The 17,307-nt window shown below is 33.1% G+C and overlaps 1 protein-coding gene and 1 long non-coding RNA gene across 2 annotated transcripts; one reads left to right on the plus strand and one right to left on the minus strand.

Moving 5' to 3' along the window:
• Nucleotides 1-1,352: 1,352 nt before the first annotated feature.
• Nucleotides 1,353-3,214, plus strand: LOC133683892 (uncharacterized). The gene is made up of 2 exons (XR_009837420.1): nucleotides 1,353-1,454; nucleotides 2,376-3,214. It is a non-coding gene; the product is annotated as an uncharacterized LOC133683892 (long non-coding RNA).
• A 6,769-nt stretch (nucleotides 3,215-9,983) lies between these two features.
• Nucleotides 9,984-16,670, minus strand: LOC133680026 (cyclic nucleotide-gated ion channel 4). Its single transcript, XM_062102814.1, has 7 exons — nucleotides 15,989-16,670; nucleotides 13,307-13,522; nucleotides 12,002-12,315; nucleotides 11,739-11,847; nucleotides 11,075-11,311; nucleotides 10,696-10,782; nucleotides 9,984-10,561 (listed from the first exon to the last, which is right to left on the minus strand). The coding sequence occupies exons 1-7, from the start codon at nucleotides 16,568-16,570 to the stop codon at nucleotides 10,046-10,048; spliced, it is 2,061 nt and encodes a 686-aa protein (XP_061958798.1). The 5' UTR covers nucleotides 16,571-16,670; the 3' UTR covers nucleotides 9,984-10,045.
• Nucleotides 16,671-17,307: the final 637 nt, after the last annotated feature.

Below are 17,307 nucleotides of genomic sequence, written 5' to 3' on the forward strand. Positions count from 1 at the left end.
AAAATAAAGATTTGTATCAAAATTAAATTTTCAAAAACTAAAAAAGATCAAAAATCTATAGATTGAAAAGTAGAATGATCAAAGTGAACTTTTCATGCCCATTTCAAAACTACCACTTATTTTCCTTGGCTTTTTTACTTTGATCATCTAGCTTTGAATCTTGTCAACAAATTCACTTAAATTGACCATCAATTTGGTCCTATAAAAAAGAAAAAAAAATGAAGCATTCTTGCAATTCACAATACTTTCTGTCTTGTATATAGACAATGGTTAAAAACCCCATGCCTTTTAGTTTTTTCTATATTAAGCAAACAAGCTTGTACATTATTGTTGATTCGCTTGAAAAAACCTGTTCTAACTCATTAAGTTGTAATGAATAAAATTCAACTAACAAATAGATTATTTGAATAAAAAAAGATAAATGCATTATACATTGAATTAATAAATCCTAACCACACTAGTAGAAGAACTAGGTTTTTTTCCTAGTTGCTTCACTGTGCATATGATGTGTGAAGCAACTCCCCAATTCATTTACGATCTGATTGTTTTTGTGTTTCAAATGTGTTTTTAAAAAAAATGAATTTTTTTATTTTTTTCTTCAAATTAATTTTTTTATATATATTTTAGATTATTTAATGTGTTGATGTCAAAAATATTTTTTTAAAAAAAATTATTCTAATGCATTTTCAAATAAAACATACTTTGAAAAACAACACTTATCATATTACCAAACACCCCTTTAGTATTTCCACTGCCACTCTTTGCAAGAACAATCCAGTCCACTACCACCCCTAGGAGAAAAAAAAAGCCTAGTTTTTATCCCTAGCCCCTCCCCCCTCATTCTTTAAAAGGAAAGCCCTAATTTCCTGATCCCAACACCTAAACAAAACTCTTCACTTCCGGTCCTTTTTCATTTAACATTGAAAATGATAATAGCCTCCAAATTACCACTCCAAAATCTTATATCCCTGAATCCTTACTTTTCAAGAACAACGTCACTAACACTAACAGTCATGAGAGCGACTAATCGAATAAAGAAGAAAAGACCTTGGACGATGTCATCATACTAGTCGTTGAAAAATAAATTTAGAATTTTTGGTTTGGTTTTGTTGTTAGGATAGCAATAACAATAACTTTTTTTTTTATTTTGGGTTTTGTTTTCCAAGATAAATGAAGAAAGAGTTACTATTTTAGCTGTGATGTTTTGTATTAAAGGGATTGGAAAATACAATAAAGCCCTTGAAGGCTTAAAGGTTAGAATAAATGAATAAGGGGTATAGTGGTAATTCAACAAAACTTGATAAATATAAATAGAAGAAAAAAAAACAAAACAAAAGAAGAGATCTGAATATTTGAGAGAGCAAACCGTGAGAGAAGGGAGAAAGAAGAAGAAGAAGAGAAAAGAGGGAAATTAGAAGGGAAATAGAAAGGAATTGAAGGGAATAAGTTTAAAGGTAAGATTTAGGTTGTTAAATGTATAAATTTGTATTATTGAGCTTTTAATTTTGGTTTTGATAAATGTTAGGGTTTTGAAAATTTGTGTTTTGGGTTTAATTCATGAATTAAATTGAATGTTATAAGGTTGATTGTTATGGGTAATTGATTAATGAGTTGATTATGGAAGATTGTGATGATTTTGAGTTATGAATTGTGTAAATGGTGAATGTTGAGTTAGAAATTTGGCAAGAACAGTAGGTAACCTGTGAGAATTCTGAGTTGGAGGTTGAAGATAACGAAAATTCAATTTGGTCCTCAATTTTGGAAAATTACAGTTTAGTCCCCAAACTTTGGGAAATTTGCAGAATGGTCCCTGGAGCCTATTTCGAGATTCTGAACAGAATAACATATGAATTATGGACAGAATTACTTTATAGATAAGAGAATTTAACACTTTCAATTTGGTCCTCCTATTTGACAAAAATTACAATTTGACCCTAAAAATTTGGTAAAATTCCAGAATGGTCCCTGGAGTATAATGAGATGATCTGGACAGAAATGAGGATGAATTATGGACATAATTTCAGTATATTCATGTATTTATGATAAATTTTAGTTTGGTCCTCCAATTTGACAAAAGTTGCAATTTAACCCTTAAGAATATGATAAATTACAGATTAGTCCTTAGCTGTAACATTAACTTTTTCAGATTGGTTTGATGAATAATTGAGGGTTATTTAGTGAATTATTACCAATTTTATTATTTGTTTTATTATGGATTAGATTTCGGGAAAACCGTTAAATGTTGGGTTTTTAGGAAAGATAACTAGTTAGTTCAAAAACATTTAGGGTTATGGAATACACCCTTAGATAAGTGTATTAAATAGGTTATATATATTCTTTTGAGTCATTCTTAAATATGTCTCCTTTATATTCAGATAATCCTGGTATTCTACCGGCGGGACGTCAGTAGGATTTTCTTCGATATCAGCTTTGAGTTTTGTTGCTTTCGAGTCAGGTGAGTGGATAATTTTCCATATGCATGAGAAATATTATAAATATTTGATTTGTTAATATGAATTGGATCATGCTTATTGATAATATATATGTTGATTATTATCCTTGTTTTGATAAAGCATGATCAATTATTGAATCTGAATTCTTGATATGAACCAACATATATTTTGAATTGACTTCTGAATTGATAGCTCCTCATTTGATTGATGTCATGAGTTGAGCTTTGAGATATGAATATGTTTGTTAGATTATGATTATGAACCTATGGTATGTCAGTCAGAATACCCATGCTAACAGGGTAGTGTTAGTCTTTGTGCACATCGTATCTGAACCCTAGTTGGTCGGGGGAGTCACCAACCTGTGTGGACTGATCATCCCACAGTACGGAGCCTCATGCTCATTGCATTTTGATTTTCTGACGGGTTTTACCATATGATCTTCTTGTTATGGCCAATTTGAGAAACCTTCCTATAAGAACCTAGAGCCATACTTGTATATATATTTCTCATTGTTTTATTACCTCGTGTGTGTATATTGAACGTTATCTACTCACTGAGTTGTTGAACTCACCATCTCATTATTTATCCTTTTCAGGCTTATAGCTTGATAGCAGGTCATTTTGTTGGACCTTCCGAACCTGCTTTTTTGATGTACTTTGTACCTTTCCTTTATGTCTAGTTAGTGCTCCAAAACTCTGAACTTATATAAACTCTTGTATTAAGACAATTCAATTATATTATGAAGTTGATTTTGTTATTAATGCTGCGTTGAACTCTGATTGAGTTAGGATAAGTTTGTGTGTAAGTTTGGGTTCGCATAGGTATGGAACCTTGGAGAGGAACCTTGCCTATGTGCCGATCATGGATCCAGGGATTCGGGTCGTGACATTAGCAGAATTAGATCCGGGGATTCGGGTCGTGACATTAGCAGAATTAGCCACCTACTGATTTCCAAGCATCTCGTGACAAACTTCGAAGTCAGTTGTAATTTTTTCTGCCTAATTGATGGAGCAAATGGTGAAGAATTATTGAGGTTACTTTTATATTTATTTGTAGGGAATTAAATTGTCCTTGAATTTTAATAGTTTTCAAGTAAGATTTTATGCAAAGATAGAAATTCATGCATCAAGATGAAGATGCAAAGAATAGTTTTGTCTTTTAGCCATGATTAATTTTGAAATTTTCAATAAGGATGCAAACTTATGATGATAGAATTGAGTGTGGATTGTTAATGTTGTTATTGAAGATACTGCAGTTATTCATGACAAAATGATTCTACAGATGCAGCTATTGATGAATATGATTATGTAGATATTCTAGCATTATATTATTGCCTAATGTAATTTATTTGTTACCTAGTTTAGATAAGATTATGTTCTTTTATTATTAGTATGTAATCTTAGCGAGATTCGTGGAAGAAATTATGTGCAAGATTATCTTTCCTTGCCACATAATTTTCCTGATATATTTACAGCCACACACACACAAAACAAAAGAATAATATGAATGAAATTCTATTTTTCTGTAAGATTTTTATTTTCCGCTATCTTAACTTTCTTCATGGTATCAGAGCAGGTTCTTTGATTTTTTTTAAAAAACCACAGGCAGAATTAGTTGTGCTGCCATAGAAGATCACTTAAAGGATGCCATTGATGTTGGCTCAAAGATTTCTACACCAGCAAATTACTTAGATGACACAAACACCTCCTAAAGATTGAGCTTTGTATTGTTGAATGAGTTCAATTATCTTTCTTAGTCAAGGGCTATAACCATTGCCCTTGGTGGAAGATCTAAATTGGGTTTTATAAATGGTTCGACCATTTCTCCTAAAGTGAATGATCCGGAATATAAAGCGTGGTTGTCCAAAGACCAGCTAATTATGTCTGGATTCTCAACTTCATGGAAAGAAACCTTACTAAAATTTTTAGTTTCTTAAAATCATCTTCAAACCTATGGGATGTTATTTGTCACATGTATGGAAATCAAAATAATTCTGCCAGGACTTTCTAGATTCATCGAGAAGTTGCCAACCTTCACCAAGAAGGAAAACCTTTTGTTCAATTATTGGGAAGTTTTGAAAGCTTGTGGAATGAATTGGAAATGTATCACTCTCACACTATAGATGCTACCATACTTCAGAAAAGGACTAATGAGGATATAATTTTTTAGCTATTGGCAAGTCTCAGTCCAGATTTTGAAGATCTATGAAGTCATATTCTGATGAATCCAGAACTGTCATCCTTAAAGTTAGTTTGTGCCACCATTCAATGTGAAGAAATACGCAGAAAAGTAGTGACTCGTGAAGTTGAAGTATCTGAAAATAATACATATCAGACCATATCAGACCAAGTTGTTGCTGTAAGATATGAATTCTGGAACCATTGATCATGGTCAATATAGATCACTATATGATAATAAATCTTACAAAGGGAAACAAACTAATTTGAAGTGTCAATACTATCACAGTCTTGGTCATCATATGGATCGTTGTTGGCTTCTGCATCCCGAAATCAAGCCTAAATTTGCAAATGATTTAAAGAGATTACCTAGACGCGTAAATAATCATAAATCATGACTTACACATAATAATTCCAGTACTAAGATTTTTTGGGCCAACCTGACAACTTTTTTATCTGATTTTGCAAATTATTTACAAGACAGACAAGGCCAAGAAAAGTTACATGATCAACCAACCAGTTAAGACCAGAAGCAATCAGCTATCCTCCTTAGTCATTTTGCTGATTTTTTAGTAGAGATAGACCCAAAAAATAGCCAAGGTAAACTGACTGCTTTTATGACTGTGTTGGAGCTTGTAAATTTACATGATCTTTGGATAATTTCTAGTGCCACTAATCACATGTCAAACAAATTAAATAGCATTCATGATTTAAAGTCATTTATCTATTTCACTTTTATATTTGTTGCTAACGTGAAAAATACTTATGTTAAAGGGAAGGAAAATATAAACCTACTCTCCAATAAGATAGAGTCATATGTTTTTTCTTTCCATTTCAATTTCTTTTTGTCAGTAAAATTACATCTACTTTAAACTGTGAAGTTATTTTTACCCCCTTCAAGGTTGTGTTTCCGGATCTTGTCACCAACAAGATGATTGGTGAAAGATTTTTTCTACATGGTCTCTATTATATCTCTCATAATTCTTAAGTCTTCGGGGGTTTTCAAACAACAATTAATCCTTACATGAGAACCTTTTATGACATCATTGTCAGACACACCCTTCAGAGTTTGTTCCTAGTAAAATAAAATTGGTTAAAAAACATGAACCTTTTAATTATGAGATTTGTCATTTTTTGAAATTTACAAGACTTCCTTTTACTTCTTTGGTGTCGAAAAGCACCCATGCCTTTGAACTTGTTCATTCAGATGTATGGGGACTCTTTTATACTTCCATTGATGGTTTTAAATATTTTGTTACCTTCATCGATGATTTCTTTAAAGTTACTTGGGTGTACTTGCTGAAAACGAAACATGACATATTCAATTGTTTTAAGGATTTTTATTTGTTAATACTTGATTAATTTTCTGCTTATATTAAAATTTTTTGATTTGATAATGGCACCGAATATATGTCCAAAGACATGTCAAAATATTTACATTCTAATGGAATTCTGTATCAGACTAGCTGTGTTGGCACACCTCAATAGAATGAGATATTTTAATGTAAAAATCATGATCTGCTTGAAAAAACTCGTGCCATTATGCTTCAAATGAATGTTCCAAAATATTTCTGGTCATATAGAGTCCTTACAGCTTTTTATCTTGTAAATCACTTACCTAGTCGAGTGTTGGAATTTAAATCTTCTTTTAAATTTTTACAGGATAAAATTCTAGATGTATCTCACATTAAAGTGTTTGATTGCACTTGTTTCATGCATTTATCAGTTACACATCATGACAAATTATCTTAGAGCAAGCAATGTATATTTTTAGGCTACTCCACAACCCAACAAGGATACAAATGCTATGACACATTGTTAAAAAAGTTAACACGTTGTTGAAGAAGTTATATGTGTCCAGAGATGTTAGATTTCTTGAAGACATCATATTTTCCTGTAGGAAAATAGGGGGAGATCTTGTCTGATCTTTTTTCCTTTGCCTAATATTGAGAATATCAACCAATTTTGTCTACTGTTCCTAGTACTGATTCTATTCTTCTCAATCCGAACCAACAAACTCAGTCCTCCACTGCATCCATTTCTAGCAATGATGTTCTGCGAAAATATCAACAATAAACTGACCAATATAATAAACTCCAGTTTGCCTCTGATTCCAACAATCCTCGACTTGACTGTATTAGTAAATCAGATCTACCTAGTTCTCTTGATGTTATGTTAGCTACTAGAAGAATTCCTTTTCAAACACGTCAACTGCCATCTCGAATGCAAAATTATATCACCTATAATGTGAGGTATCCTATTTCCATATTTATATCTTATCATTGACTGTCTCCAATATATAGTGCATTCCTTATATTTATATCAAATGTTCATGAACCGAAGAACTTTAAGGAAACTCAATCACAGACAGTATGGCAGTAGGCCATGAATGAAGAATTGAAGGCTCTTACTTAAAATCACACATAAAGTATAGTATCACTACCTGCTGGCAAGGAAGTTGTCGAATGTCGTTGGATATTCAAGACAGTTTACATCCAATGAGAAAATTGATCGACACAAAGCTTATCTAGTTGCACAAGGTTTTACTTAGAAATTTTATGTTACAAGGAGACATTTGCTCTTGTGGCCAAGATGACTACTGTTAGAGTTCTTCTTTTTGTTGCCATCAACCAGGGGTAGTCTCTCTACTAAATGGATGTCAGTAATGCATTTTTACATGGCGACCTTGAAGAAGTATTCATGAAACTTCCTCCCGGACTCTCGGGCATCCTCAAAGTGGAAACTCTATGTTGGTTTACAAGCTTCACAAATCTATCTATGGCCTGAAGCAAAGTTCTCGTGCTTGGCATACTAAATTAAATATTGCTTTTGAAGGTCTTGGTTTTACGAGAAGTACTGCAGACTCCTCTTTATTTATTCAACTTGGTTATGCTCATAAACTAGTCGTGCTAATATATGTAGATGATCTTATTATAACGGGGAGTAATGATGCTTCCATAACTCAACTTAAAAAATCTCTCTAGAAACAATTTCCGATTAAAGATCTTGGCCACTTGAAGTATTTATTAAGGATTAAAATGGTAGCCTCTTTCTCAATTAGCATAAGTACATCATTGATCTATTGGAGGATGTTGATATGTTGTACACTAAGCCTCTTGTGAACCCTTTAGACAACAAATTAACGTTGGAATCTTCTAGTGAACCTCTTGTTTCTTACACTTACTATCAAAAGATTTTTGGCAAACTAATTTACTTAACAATCACCCAATCGAATATTACATTTGCTATCAATCTTGTTAGTGGCTATATTCATACTACAACAATTCAACATCTAGGTATGGTTAAATATATCTTGCGATATCTGAAAGGCACCATTGGTTGTGGTATAGTTATGATTCACGATGGTCATAATAACATCATGGGATACGCTGATTTTGACTGAGTAGGAAATTCTCTCGATCGTCGATCTACCACTGGCTATTGTATGTTTGTAGGTGGCAATTTAGTGTCCTGGAGAAGCAAGAAACAATCCGTTGTAGCTCGCTCAAGTGCTGAAACAGAGTATCGTGCTTTGGCCTCTACTTCTTGTGAACTGATATGGCTCAAACAACTTCTTGCCAATTTCAGATTTTATGGCATTACTCCTATGACACTGTTTTGTGAAAATTAAGCTGCTATGCATATTGCATCCAATCTGGTATTTCATGAACACATAAAACACATCGAAGTCGATTGTCATTACATACGTCAGCAGGTTAAAGCCAAACTCATCTAACCTCAGTATATACATTCTCATGATCAATTAGCTGATGTGCTCACAAAAGCTCTACCATCTACTCAATTTCATCGGTTTTTGAGCAAGCTTGGATCCACCAATTCGCTCGATCTAGCTTGAAGGGGAGTGTTGAAGATACTGCATCTATTGATGACAAAATGATTCTACAGATGCAGCTATTGATGAATATGATTCTGCAGATATTCTAGCATTATATTATTGCCTAATGTAATTTATTTGTTACCTAGTTTAGATACGATTATGCTCTCTTATTATTAGTATGTAATCTTAGCGAGATTCTTGGGAGAAATTATATGCAAGATTATCTTTCCTTGCCACATAATTTCCCTACTATACACACACACACAACAACAACAACAACAACAACAACAACAACAACAAAAGAATAATATGAATGAAATTCTATTTTTCTGTAAGATTTCTATTTTTCATTGTCTTAAATTTCTTCAGTTGTGGAGTTGTGATAATGATAATGATGAACTATTATTGGTGAGAGCATGATAGCTGAAACTTTAGATTTTTCATCTATGATTTCATGTTACAAAATATTTTGGTTATAATATGAACCATTGCAGATTAGCTTTGAGTATGTAAAGATATACTGGCAAGCTATAAATTCAAGTTGCTCACCAATTATTTGATAAAATACTTGAAATTATAAACTCTTAAAGTTACAGTTTCTTTTTTAGAATTCAAGATTTTTTATTTTCACCATATTCTTGAATTGCTGAGTGTCCAAAATGTTTTTATAGTCTATGGCTCTTTATAATTACAATGAACATATTTTAATGGTTCTTTCACATCTTTTATTCTTATTTAATAGTATCAACATCAATTATTTTATTTTAGAAAGAAATTTGATGTAAAAAAGTCTATTATTTTTTCTTGTTTTAAGAAGATTAATCGTATAGAAATTATGAATCTTATGAGGATTGATTAAAATAAAATAAAATTTTTAGATGAAATTGAGACATTATATAATTCTTAGAGGATAAATTAAAATATATCTATATAGAAGAATTTATTCTAAATGAAGATGGAAGAATTCTTCTTCTTCGTGTGATGAGTTGATTATCAAAAACTTAGAAGAAAAAAAGTATATAAATCAGTTGATGGGATGCGCACCTGCACAAATATATATATATATATGGTAGTTTCTTTTTAAGAATAATTTTTTTTTGGTTTAAAAAAAAAGTCCTTCCATTTTTTAAAGGTAGAAAACTCTTAGAATGAAAGGGAACAACATTTATACAAGTTTGTGAAGAATTTATAAAATATTCTAATCAATGAAATGAGAGCGATTATCTTATTTAAAAAAAGATAGATGGAACTTATTTGTATTCATTAAATATCAAATACCTGTTTATTGAGAAAGAATTAAAACGGTTATTTAAGAAAAAAACATATATTTTAATTGAAAAGTACCTTTTAAGTTTATTCCTCTTCGATGGATTTCTTTTCGCCGCGAATATCAATCTTATGGCGCATCGAAGTTATACTTGGCCTCCGTTTATGAAATGGTAGGTCACATGCTGCTAGGTATTTTCTCATTTTTGAAGTAATGGGGGCCTTATGGCCACTAAGCAAGCAGCCGAATAATATAATGCAACTGCCTTTCAACAACGAAATGTACCATAGTATACAACACTTGATCATTTTCAAAAGTCAAAATCTTCTTGATTCGGCTTCGGTGAAGTTAAGAGAGCAGTATAGAGCCTAAGCCTATCCTCTCCCAAAGAAGAACACCTTGACAAAGGTCTTCTAGGCCTTATAAATGACAATGAGGTAAGCGTTAACCGATGCTTATACCTTCTCCAAGCCAGCTGAATAGCCACAGCAGCCCAAGTTCTCCATCCAGGTGAATAATACCTTGCGCTTCTCTTAACTCTTTCCTTAACGAATGTGTACCTGAAATGTTGCGTCACATATTTCACGTCTTCAGCTTCTAGGCCAAAAGCCTCGGTGGTTTCGAGAGTGACCAACGTTGATGAAGATGGTGGCAAACGTTCGATAAAGGGTCTTCTCAGGCACCATGATAAGAGCTCATCACCACTGAAATTCCCAGGCCCTAGCATGCAACAGCTTTTGACACCGTCTCTGAGAACTTGGCTACTTTGGAGATGTCCCCTTACTACAAATAACATTCTTTGGACAGGATCTCCCTCCCTTGTAATCTACAAGAAAATCATTTAGCAATTAGGAATGTTCAGGAAAATGATTTTATTACTCACGCGTGAGCAACTCTGCCCGCTCATGTTAACGTTTCCCGTACAATAAATTTCTGCTTTGGATCATAAGAGGAACTTACTGTTTCTCCCTTTGTGAAGATGAGAGACTTCACACGGTCACAAATGTTCTCGAGGACCAAATCATCCATGTGTTGGAACAGTGGTACCTGAAACAGATTTTTGAAACATCCCCTCGAAAATTATAATTTGAAACCAGAGAATTTGCAAAGCCCAGATCTGACTGGACTGAAAACGAACTCAGCAGTCTTTTCTTTTTAAAATGTGCGTGGACTAGAAGCCCATTGTATAATAGGAAGAAGATACAGTCAATATAATAATAATAATAATAATAATAATAAACCACAATTTTGTTTTTCTTAACTGTATTGGACCCCATTAGACCCACAGGGAAAAAAAACAAAGATAAAAAAGACAATAGCTTGGTAATCTGGCATTTACCTGTCTCACCAAATCCAGGCAAAGATGGTACTTGATGTCCCTCCTAAGGCCCTCAGGGAGGTTCCGGATCATCTCACATTCATCAACACCCCTCATCGCTGCCCACCGTTGCCGCTCGTAGTTGCGCACTCTCTGCCGGAACCCCGTAGGCAAGTGCCTTTTCCTCATCCACCACTCTATATTCCTCATCTTCAATTGCATTGCTTGCTTCTTTGATGTGGTTGCATGCAAGAACACCTTCATGCACAAACAATGGTGTAAACATAATCTTCTTTCTCTTGATGATTAATTCAAATGAAAATGAAGTTTTGTAAAGGGAATTAAATTAGAAGAAGAAGACGAAGAATGGGTGCTGGTTTGAAAAACAGGGAACACTAGGACGTGGGCCCTTTAAAGCTCTATAATTTTTATAATTTTTCTGGACAATGCATGATGGACTGTCCCAATAAGACAACCCGTCCTTCGAAATTTTTTTCAAGAGGAAGTTAAATGGATTCCTTGCAAGAATTGAACGGTGTGTCAGGTAAAATGGTCTTCACGAGTGGCCATTATCAAGCACAGTAAATACGGAATCTATTCCATTAATCATGGGGTAGCACCTGCCACTGTCACCTATCTACGACTCATTAAGAAATAATAAAGTTGAATAAAATGTTGAGATCACCTTGATATTCCCAATCAACATGGTGACCAAGAGCAGCCCACTCGTTAGAACAATGATGTTGAAAACAACTTCTAACCACTCAGTTGTGCTCTCCAGGTTCCCAAAAGTGCTGTGATGAAAACACATGATTGTCAGAAAATTAAAAAGAAGAGTATCTATCGATGATGGTTTAATCTTGAATTTCTTTCTCGTGAGCCTTTTTGTTTAGTGTACGGTGTACTGCCGGACAGAACGTCCATGTTGAGGACTGTCGATCGAATTACCTGAGAGTCATTAGGCCCCAGAAGATAGGAAAGAGTATCTTCTCTAATCTGCTGTCATTGGTAACAAGCTGAACGGTCCATTTATATGCACCATAATCATATTTATCAGGGCTGTCTAAGCACATAGATCTTGCTAGCTTGTTATCCGCCCATGCCCATCTCGCCTTCTCCATCACTTTTCTTGTCGTTCCATAGTAAATAGGCTCTTTGCAAGACAACAATCCCAGGCCACAACCCGGTGTTTCTATGCATTGTTCTTTCAAGCATTTTGCAGCCCTTTGAATTCCCAGCAAGTACCAACATGCTCCTGCTGCCTGCACACGTTCATTTGAATATTTTAAGAAGGGAAAATTCAGTCCTCCTAATAAATTAACATGTAAAAACAAGCATTGTCTTCTTGATCCAATATTTAAATACAAAATGATGCACATCAACTTTATGGTTTACAGTTGGTAAAGAGTAACTGTATGGTTTACAGTTGGAAAAGAGTAAGGATGACAGTGATTACCGGTGAATTGGGTTTTTAATTATTATATCCAAACCCATTATTGGTTTTTAAATATTGTTTATTATTTAATATGAAATAAATAAAAAACAATACATAATGAAATCATGTTTGTATTAAATGACAATTTATGCTATATATATTGGTTTAGATTCGAATCAAGTAATTTGAAGTGGGATTTAACAATATTTATACTTTATTTATTAATAATTATAAAAAAAAACTCACAAAATAATTTGGATCGATATCTGTCAAAGAGATCAATTATCATGCTGTTTTACTTTTCATCTTTATATGATTAAAAGGTACTTCTTTAGATAAGAAATTATATTTACGAAGAATCTTGCTTAATGACTAGTTTCGCAACTTCCATGGCACTAGAATCCAGGGCCTAAATAATTAAAAGTTCAAAAGATAACAAATAGAAGCTGATAAATTATTTCTTTTGAGAATCCCTTTTAGGACTTTCTATTCCGCTCTGAGTATCGCAGTTGATAAAATTGTTTTCACAGTCAATAAATTAAGAAGTTCAAAACGTGAAAACATGTTCTGAATATCTATATATATAACTCATCTTTGTCTTCCTCTTCACATGCATACAATTATTTTTTCACCGAAAAAAAAAAGATTATGTGAATTTCCCTTGGTGTCTATACATATTTCGATTTTGCGTGGCCAAAAGCATGCAACGGTAATATCCCACTTCAAGGACACAAACTCGAGAACATACAAAAAGAAAGGCTTAAAACAACTGTATTAAAAAGATATAGGAGATATATATATAGATAAAGGAAACTTACATGTGATGCAACAAAGTAAGCAATCATGTTGAGAGCGATTCCCCACCAAACAGTTCCAAATATATAGCCAGAGAGACTTTGCATGCGTCGAAGGAGGCAGACGGAATAGTGTATTTTTGGGAGATATTGGAAGAGGAAAATGATCAGAAACACGTTCATCAGTAGCGTTACTGATCCCTTTTGCAACAGAGATGGAATTGCCACCCATAACACAATCTGCAGTGAGGAAAGCAAGCATATATATATCCTGTGTCAACTTCAACATATCATGGACACTTTCATTCTGTTTGTCACTTTCACTTAGCGTATAAGAGGTCCGTCATCTATAGATACATGCAATGGCATTTCAAGCAATGTTTGCTTTTGATGTATATATACATATCTCTTTATTACGACAATGACTCTAAACAGTAATTCTGTCAAATTCAATTCATATTTTGCTTAAATCTGCTGGATTCAATATCAGTGAAAATATACCATAACCACCGCTAAAGTTAACATAAATGCTACTATATATATATTTGTGAAATGCCAAGATAAATATATTTGTAAAAGCAGTTTTTTTTTTTTTCGGAAAGCACCTCTAAGATCAATTATATTGAGCTAGAAGAAGGGTCTAGAGATAACCTATGTCTTACAAAAACATCCTTCATGTGAGTCATCAAAACTAGGAAGAATAGAATTATTTTGATACGACTTGTAAGCTAATATATAGATATTCATGCAGCAACTACTGACATATTGAAAAGTTAGCAAATATTCATGCAGCAACTACTGACATATTGAAAAGTTAGCAAATATTCTTGCCTAGATTAAACTTCTTTAGTTTCTTACTGCACAATTAATTATAAGTAATTTTTCTTTGCTTAGCAGTTTTTAATTGAATTTTTTTAAAAAAAAAATCTTCAAATAAATCTCAACCTTTTCTTTGATTTTTTTTTTCTAAAGTTCCCATTTGAAAGTAACTTTATTTTCTCTCTACCACTTTGCCTTCCAAACAGCTGCGACCACCTGTCTCCTAGAAACATGTAATTGATAATGACTGTTTAGACATGAAAGTAACAGCACTCTCGTTTTTCCTTTCTAGACCTCCTTAATCTCATCTCTTTAATTATATATTTCACGTTCATCCGCCATTAGAGTTTTAGCTAAAAGTCAGCTAAGCTATTGAATTAATGATTCTGAAACAAAGAGAGTGTACTGTAATTCCCTACTCTGATTGAATTTGGAAGTTAAAATCGAATATTTCTACTGACTGAACTTATGTTCTCATCAGAAATATCATTTGCGGCAAGACATGTGACAGACACGTGCATAGGAGCAAATGAATGGACACTTGGATGATGAAAAGCTAAGTTGAGACTCAATTTCAGAACCGGAATTATTCAGGCAGCATTTGCACCTATTCTTTACGTCCTATAGGGAATATTTATAGCTGATTGACAATTAATGTGGGGGCCTGGACAGCTTTTAGCCTTGAATTTGGTTTATGATAACATCATCATCTACACTTCCAATCACACAGAGAACTCGTTTAATTCAGGAATCTAGAAACAGTACTAGATCATGTGTGCACTCATGGAATGCTTCATTATATGCACATAATTTGTAAGAGTTTAGTCCAGATTTTTATTTTTTTTTCTATTTCTTGTATGCTAGTCCAGATTAAGGAATATAGCTGACCTCAACTACTATTTAATGGCAAATAGCATTGAAGACTCGGTTGAAATTAGCTTCCATTTCACTTTCTTATGGCAAATCAGTAGGTAATTTATTAAAATGAAAGTACTAATTAATTTCTGTAATCTGTAGCATTGAAATTTCAATTAAGTAATTTATGAAAGTGAAACATTCCATTTATATCAATTCACGTGTGTTTCAGGAATCTAAAATTAAATTAATAGAATCATTATTTATAGTTCGGGTTAATTATATCTATGGGATTTAGTGAGTGACTGAGAATATAATAATTTCTATTTTTTATTTTTTAAAAAAGTATATTTTACTTGATAAAACATTAAATCATTAATTTTTTTAATAATTTTGATGTGCTGATTTTAAAAATTAAAAAAAAAAACTAAAAACATATCTTAATACATTTTCAAATAAAAAACATTTTTAAAAAACACTTGCATTACAATAACAAACATTATCTATAAATCATTATATATTATATAGTTAGTGAGGTGTGTAAACATATATAAAAACCTGGAAAAAGTTCTTTTGATTATATTATATAATATGGCACGAAGTCAACTTCCCAACAAGCCTAATTAAGAAAGTGAAAGCCATAGAGCTCCTTCCAAAAACCAAGCATCAAATTGATCAACAGACCGTTGTGTTTGTTTTCCATTACCCATTTTTATCCTTTTTTTTTTCTTTTCTAAATTGAAAAAACGACATGGCTAGATCACATGGTTACACTACCCTATATAGAGAGAGAGTTAACCTGCATGCCAAAAGAATCCATGGCTAAAAACAACTACTGGCATGGATTTGCATTTGTCACCTTCTCAAACACTAGCATACAAAAAATGTACTTAACAAGTTATGAACATGCCCCTTGTAACATATATGGTGTTATATACTAGTTGCCATGACATAACAGATTCAATATGCTGGTGATAGTTACTTGAATGGTAATTAATGTTAATTACTGTTGTCATTTGCTGAAAATCTTACCTGGGGTAGAGGCAGAATAACGAAGAGATCAAAGAAAAATCCTTTCTTAGCCTTCAAGTACCTCAGAGCCGAGGAGCAAGGGCCGGCAACTCGGGACCCTCCTCTTTCTCCATCTCCACCACTTTCACCACCACCATGTGGTCTCTTGGCTATTTTCAGCTGCAACCACATGTTCCACAGGTACAAAACATCAGTCATGCACCGGAGAGCCGTGACCGTGATGGCAAACCACCCGTCGACGAATAGGCACATGCACGTGTCGCTTATTGAGAGGACGTAGAAGAAGAGAGGGTCCACAAAAAGTCCTGTGGCACACACAAGGAGAAAAACCCTATTCCATTCCTGAACCCATTTGCCTCTAGGGTCTAACACCTGTCCTAGAGACCACCCTCTTCTTTTAGAGCCACCACCACACAGATTCAAGAACATGCCTTTGCAATCTGGTGGACTTTCGTCCTCCACATCTTCTTCTTCTTCATCATCATCATCTTCACCTTCATCTTCTTCAGTTTTGCTGTCTTCATCTGTAAAATACTGCAAGTACTGTGCAGCATTTGAGTTTTCTTGGTGCTCACTAGCCATGAAAAGAGGTGAAGAGAGGGAGCTGGAGGAGGTGTTTAGGTTGGTAAGGGGAGAGCAATACACGTATGACTTTCTTTGGGGGCATGAATATGTATAAGAAATAAGGACACAACTGTAGACTGTGGAGATAGAACTTGAGAGAAATAAGATCCTTTTATTAAAGTACCAAAATACCCTTAGGTTGGTGTTCTGTTCCTCCATTATCTGCCTCTAATCCTTCACTTAATCAGATGAGTAATTATTAGTAAAGGAGATAAAGCTAAAAAGTCAGCATTAACTCTGGATAATTGATCAGCAATGGTAATTACCCAACACGTTTTTGGCATGTCTCCTCACTGACGCCATGTGAAATATCAAAAAGTGTTTCTACGGGTTATTCTGTTTATTTATATGTTTTATAAGTATTTTTAAAAAAATTTAATTTTTTAATTTTTATTTATTTTAAATTAATATGTTTTTAGTGTTTCAAATCATTTTGATGTGTTGATGTCAAAAATAATTTTTAAAAATTAAAAAAACATCATTTTAATACAATTCGGCACAAAAAATTCTTTGAAAAGCAACTCCAACCACACTTAACAAAAATAAATTAATTACTTTCTATGAGTTTGATATTTTTTTATGAAAACTCAAAAAATAATATTTATTAATACATTCTAATACAATCATATTTAATTTATGTTCTCCATATATATATATATATATATGTATATATATATATATATATATATAATGTT

This window comes from Populus nigra, chromosome 1, assembly GCF_951802175.1.
Source record: "Populus nigra chromosome 1, ddPopNigr1.1, whole genome shotgun sequence".
Lineage (NCBI taxonomy): Eukaryota > Viridiplantae > Streptophyta > Magnoliopsida > Malpighiales > Salicaceae > Populus > Populus nigra.

What these genes read in the sequence shown, in the direction of transcription:
- LOC133680026 (XM_062102814.1), bottom strand. Translation starts at nt 16,570, where the DNA reads ATGGCTAGTGAGCACCAAGAAAACTCAAATGCTGCACAGTACTTGCAG. An exon ending in TGGGGCCTAATGACTCTCAG is followed by an intron (nt 11,848 to 12,001) that starts GTAATTCGATCG and finishes TTTTCATCACAG; the next exon opens with CACTTTTGGGAACCTGGAGA. An exon ending in TGTTGATTGGGAATATCAAG is followed by an intron (nt 11,312 to 11,738) that starts GTGATCTCAACA and finishes TTGTGCATGAAG; the next exon opens with GTGTTCTTGCATGCAACCAC.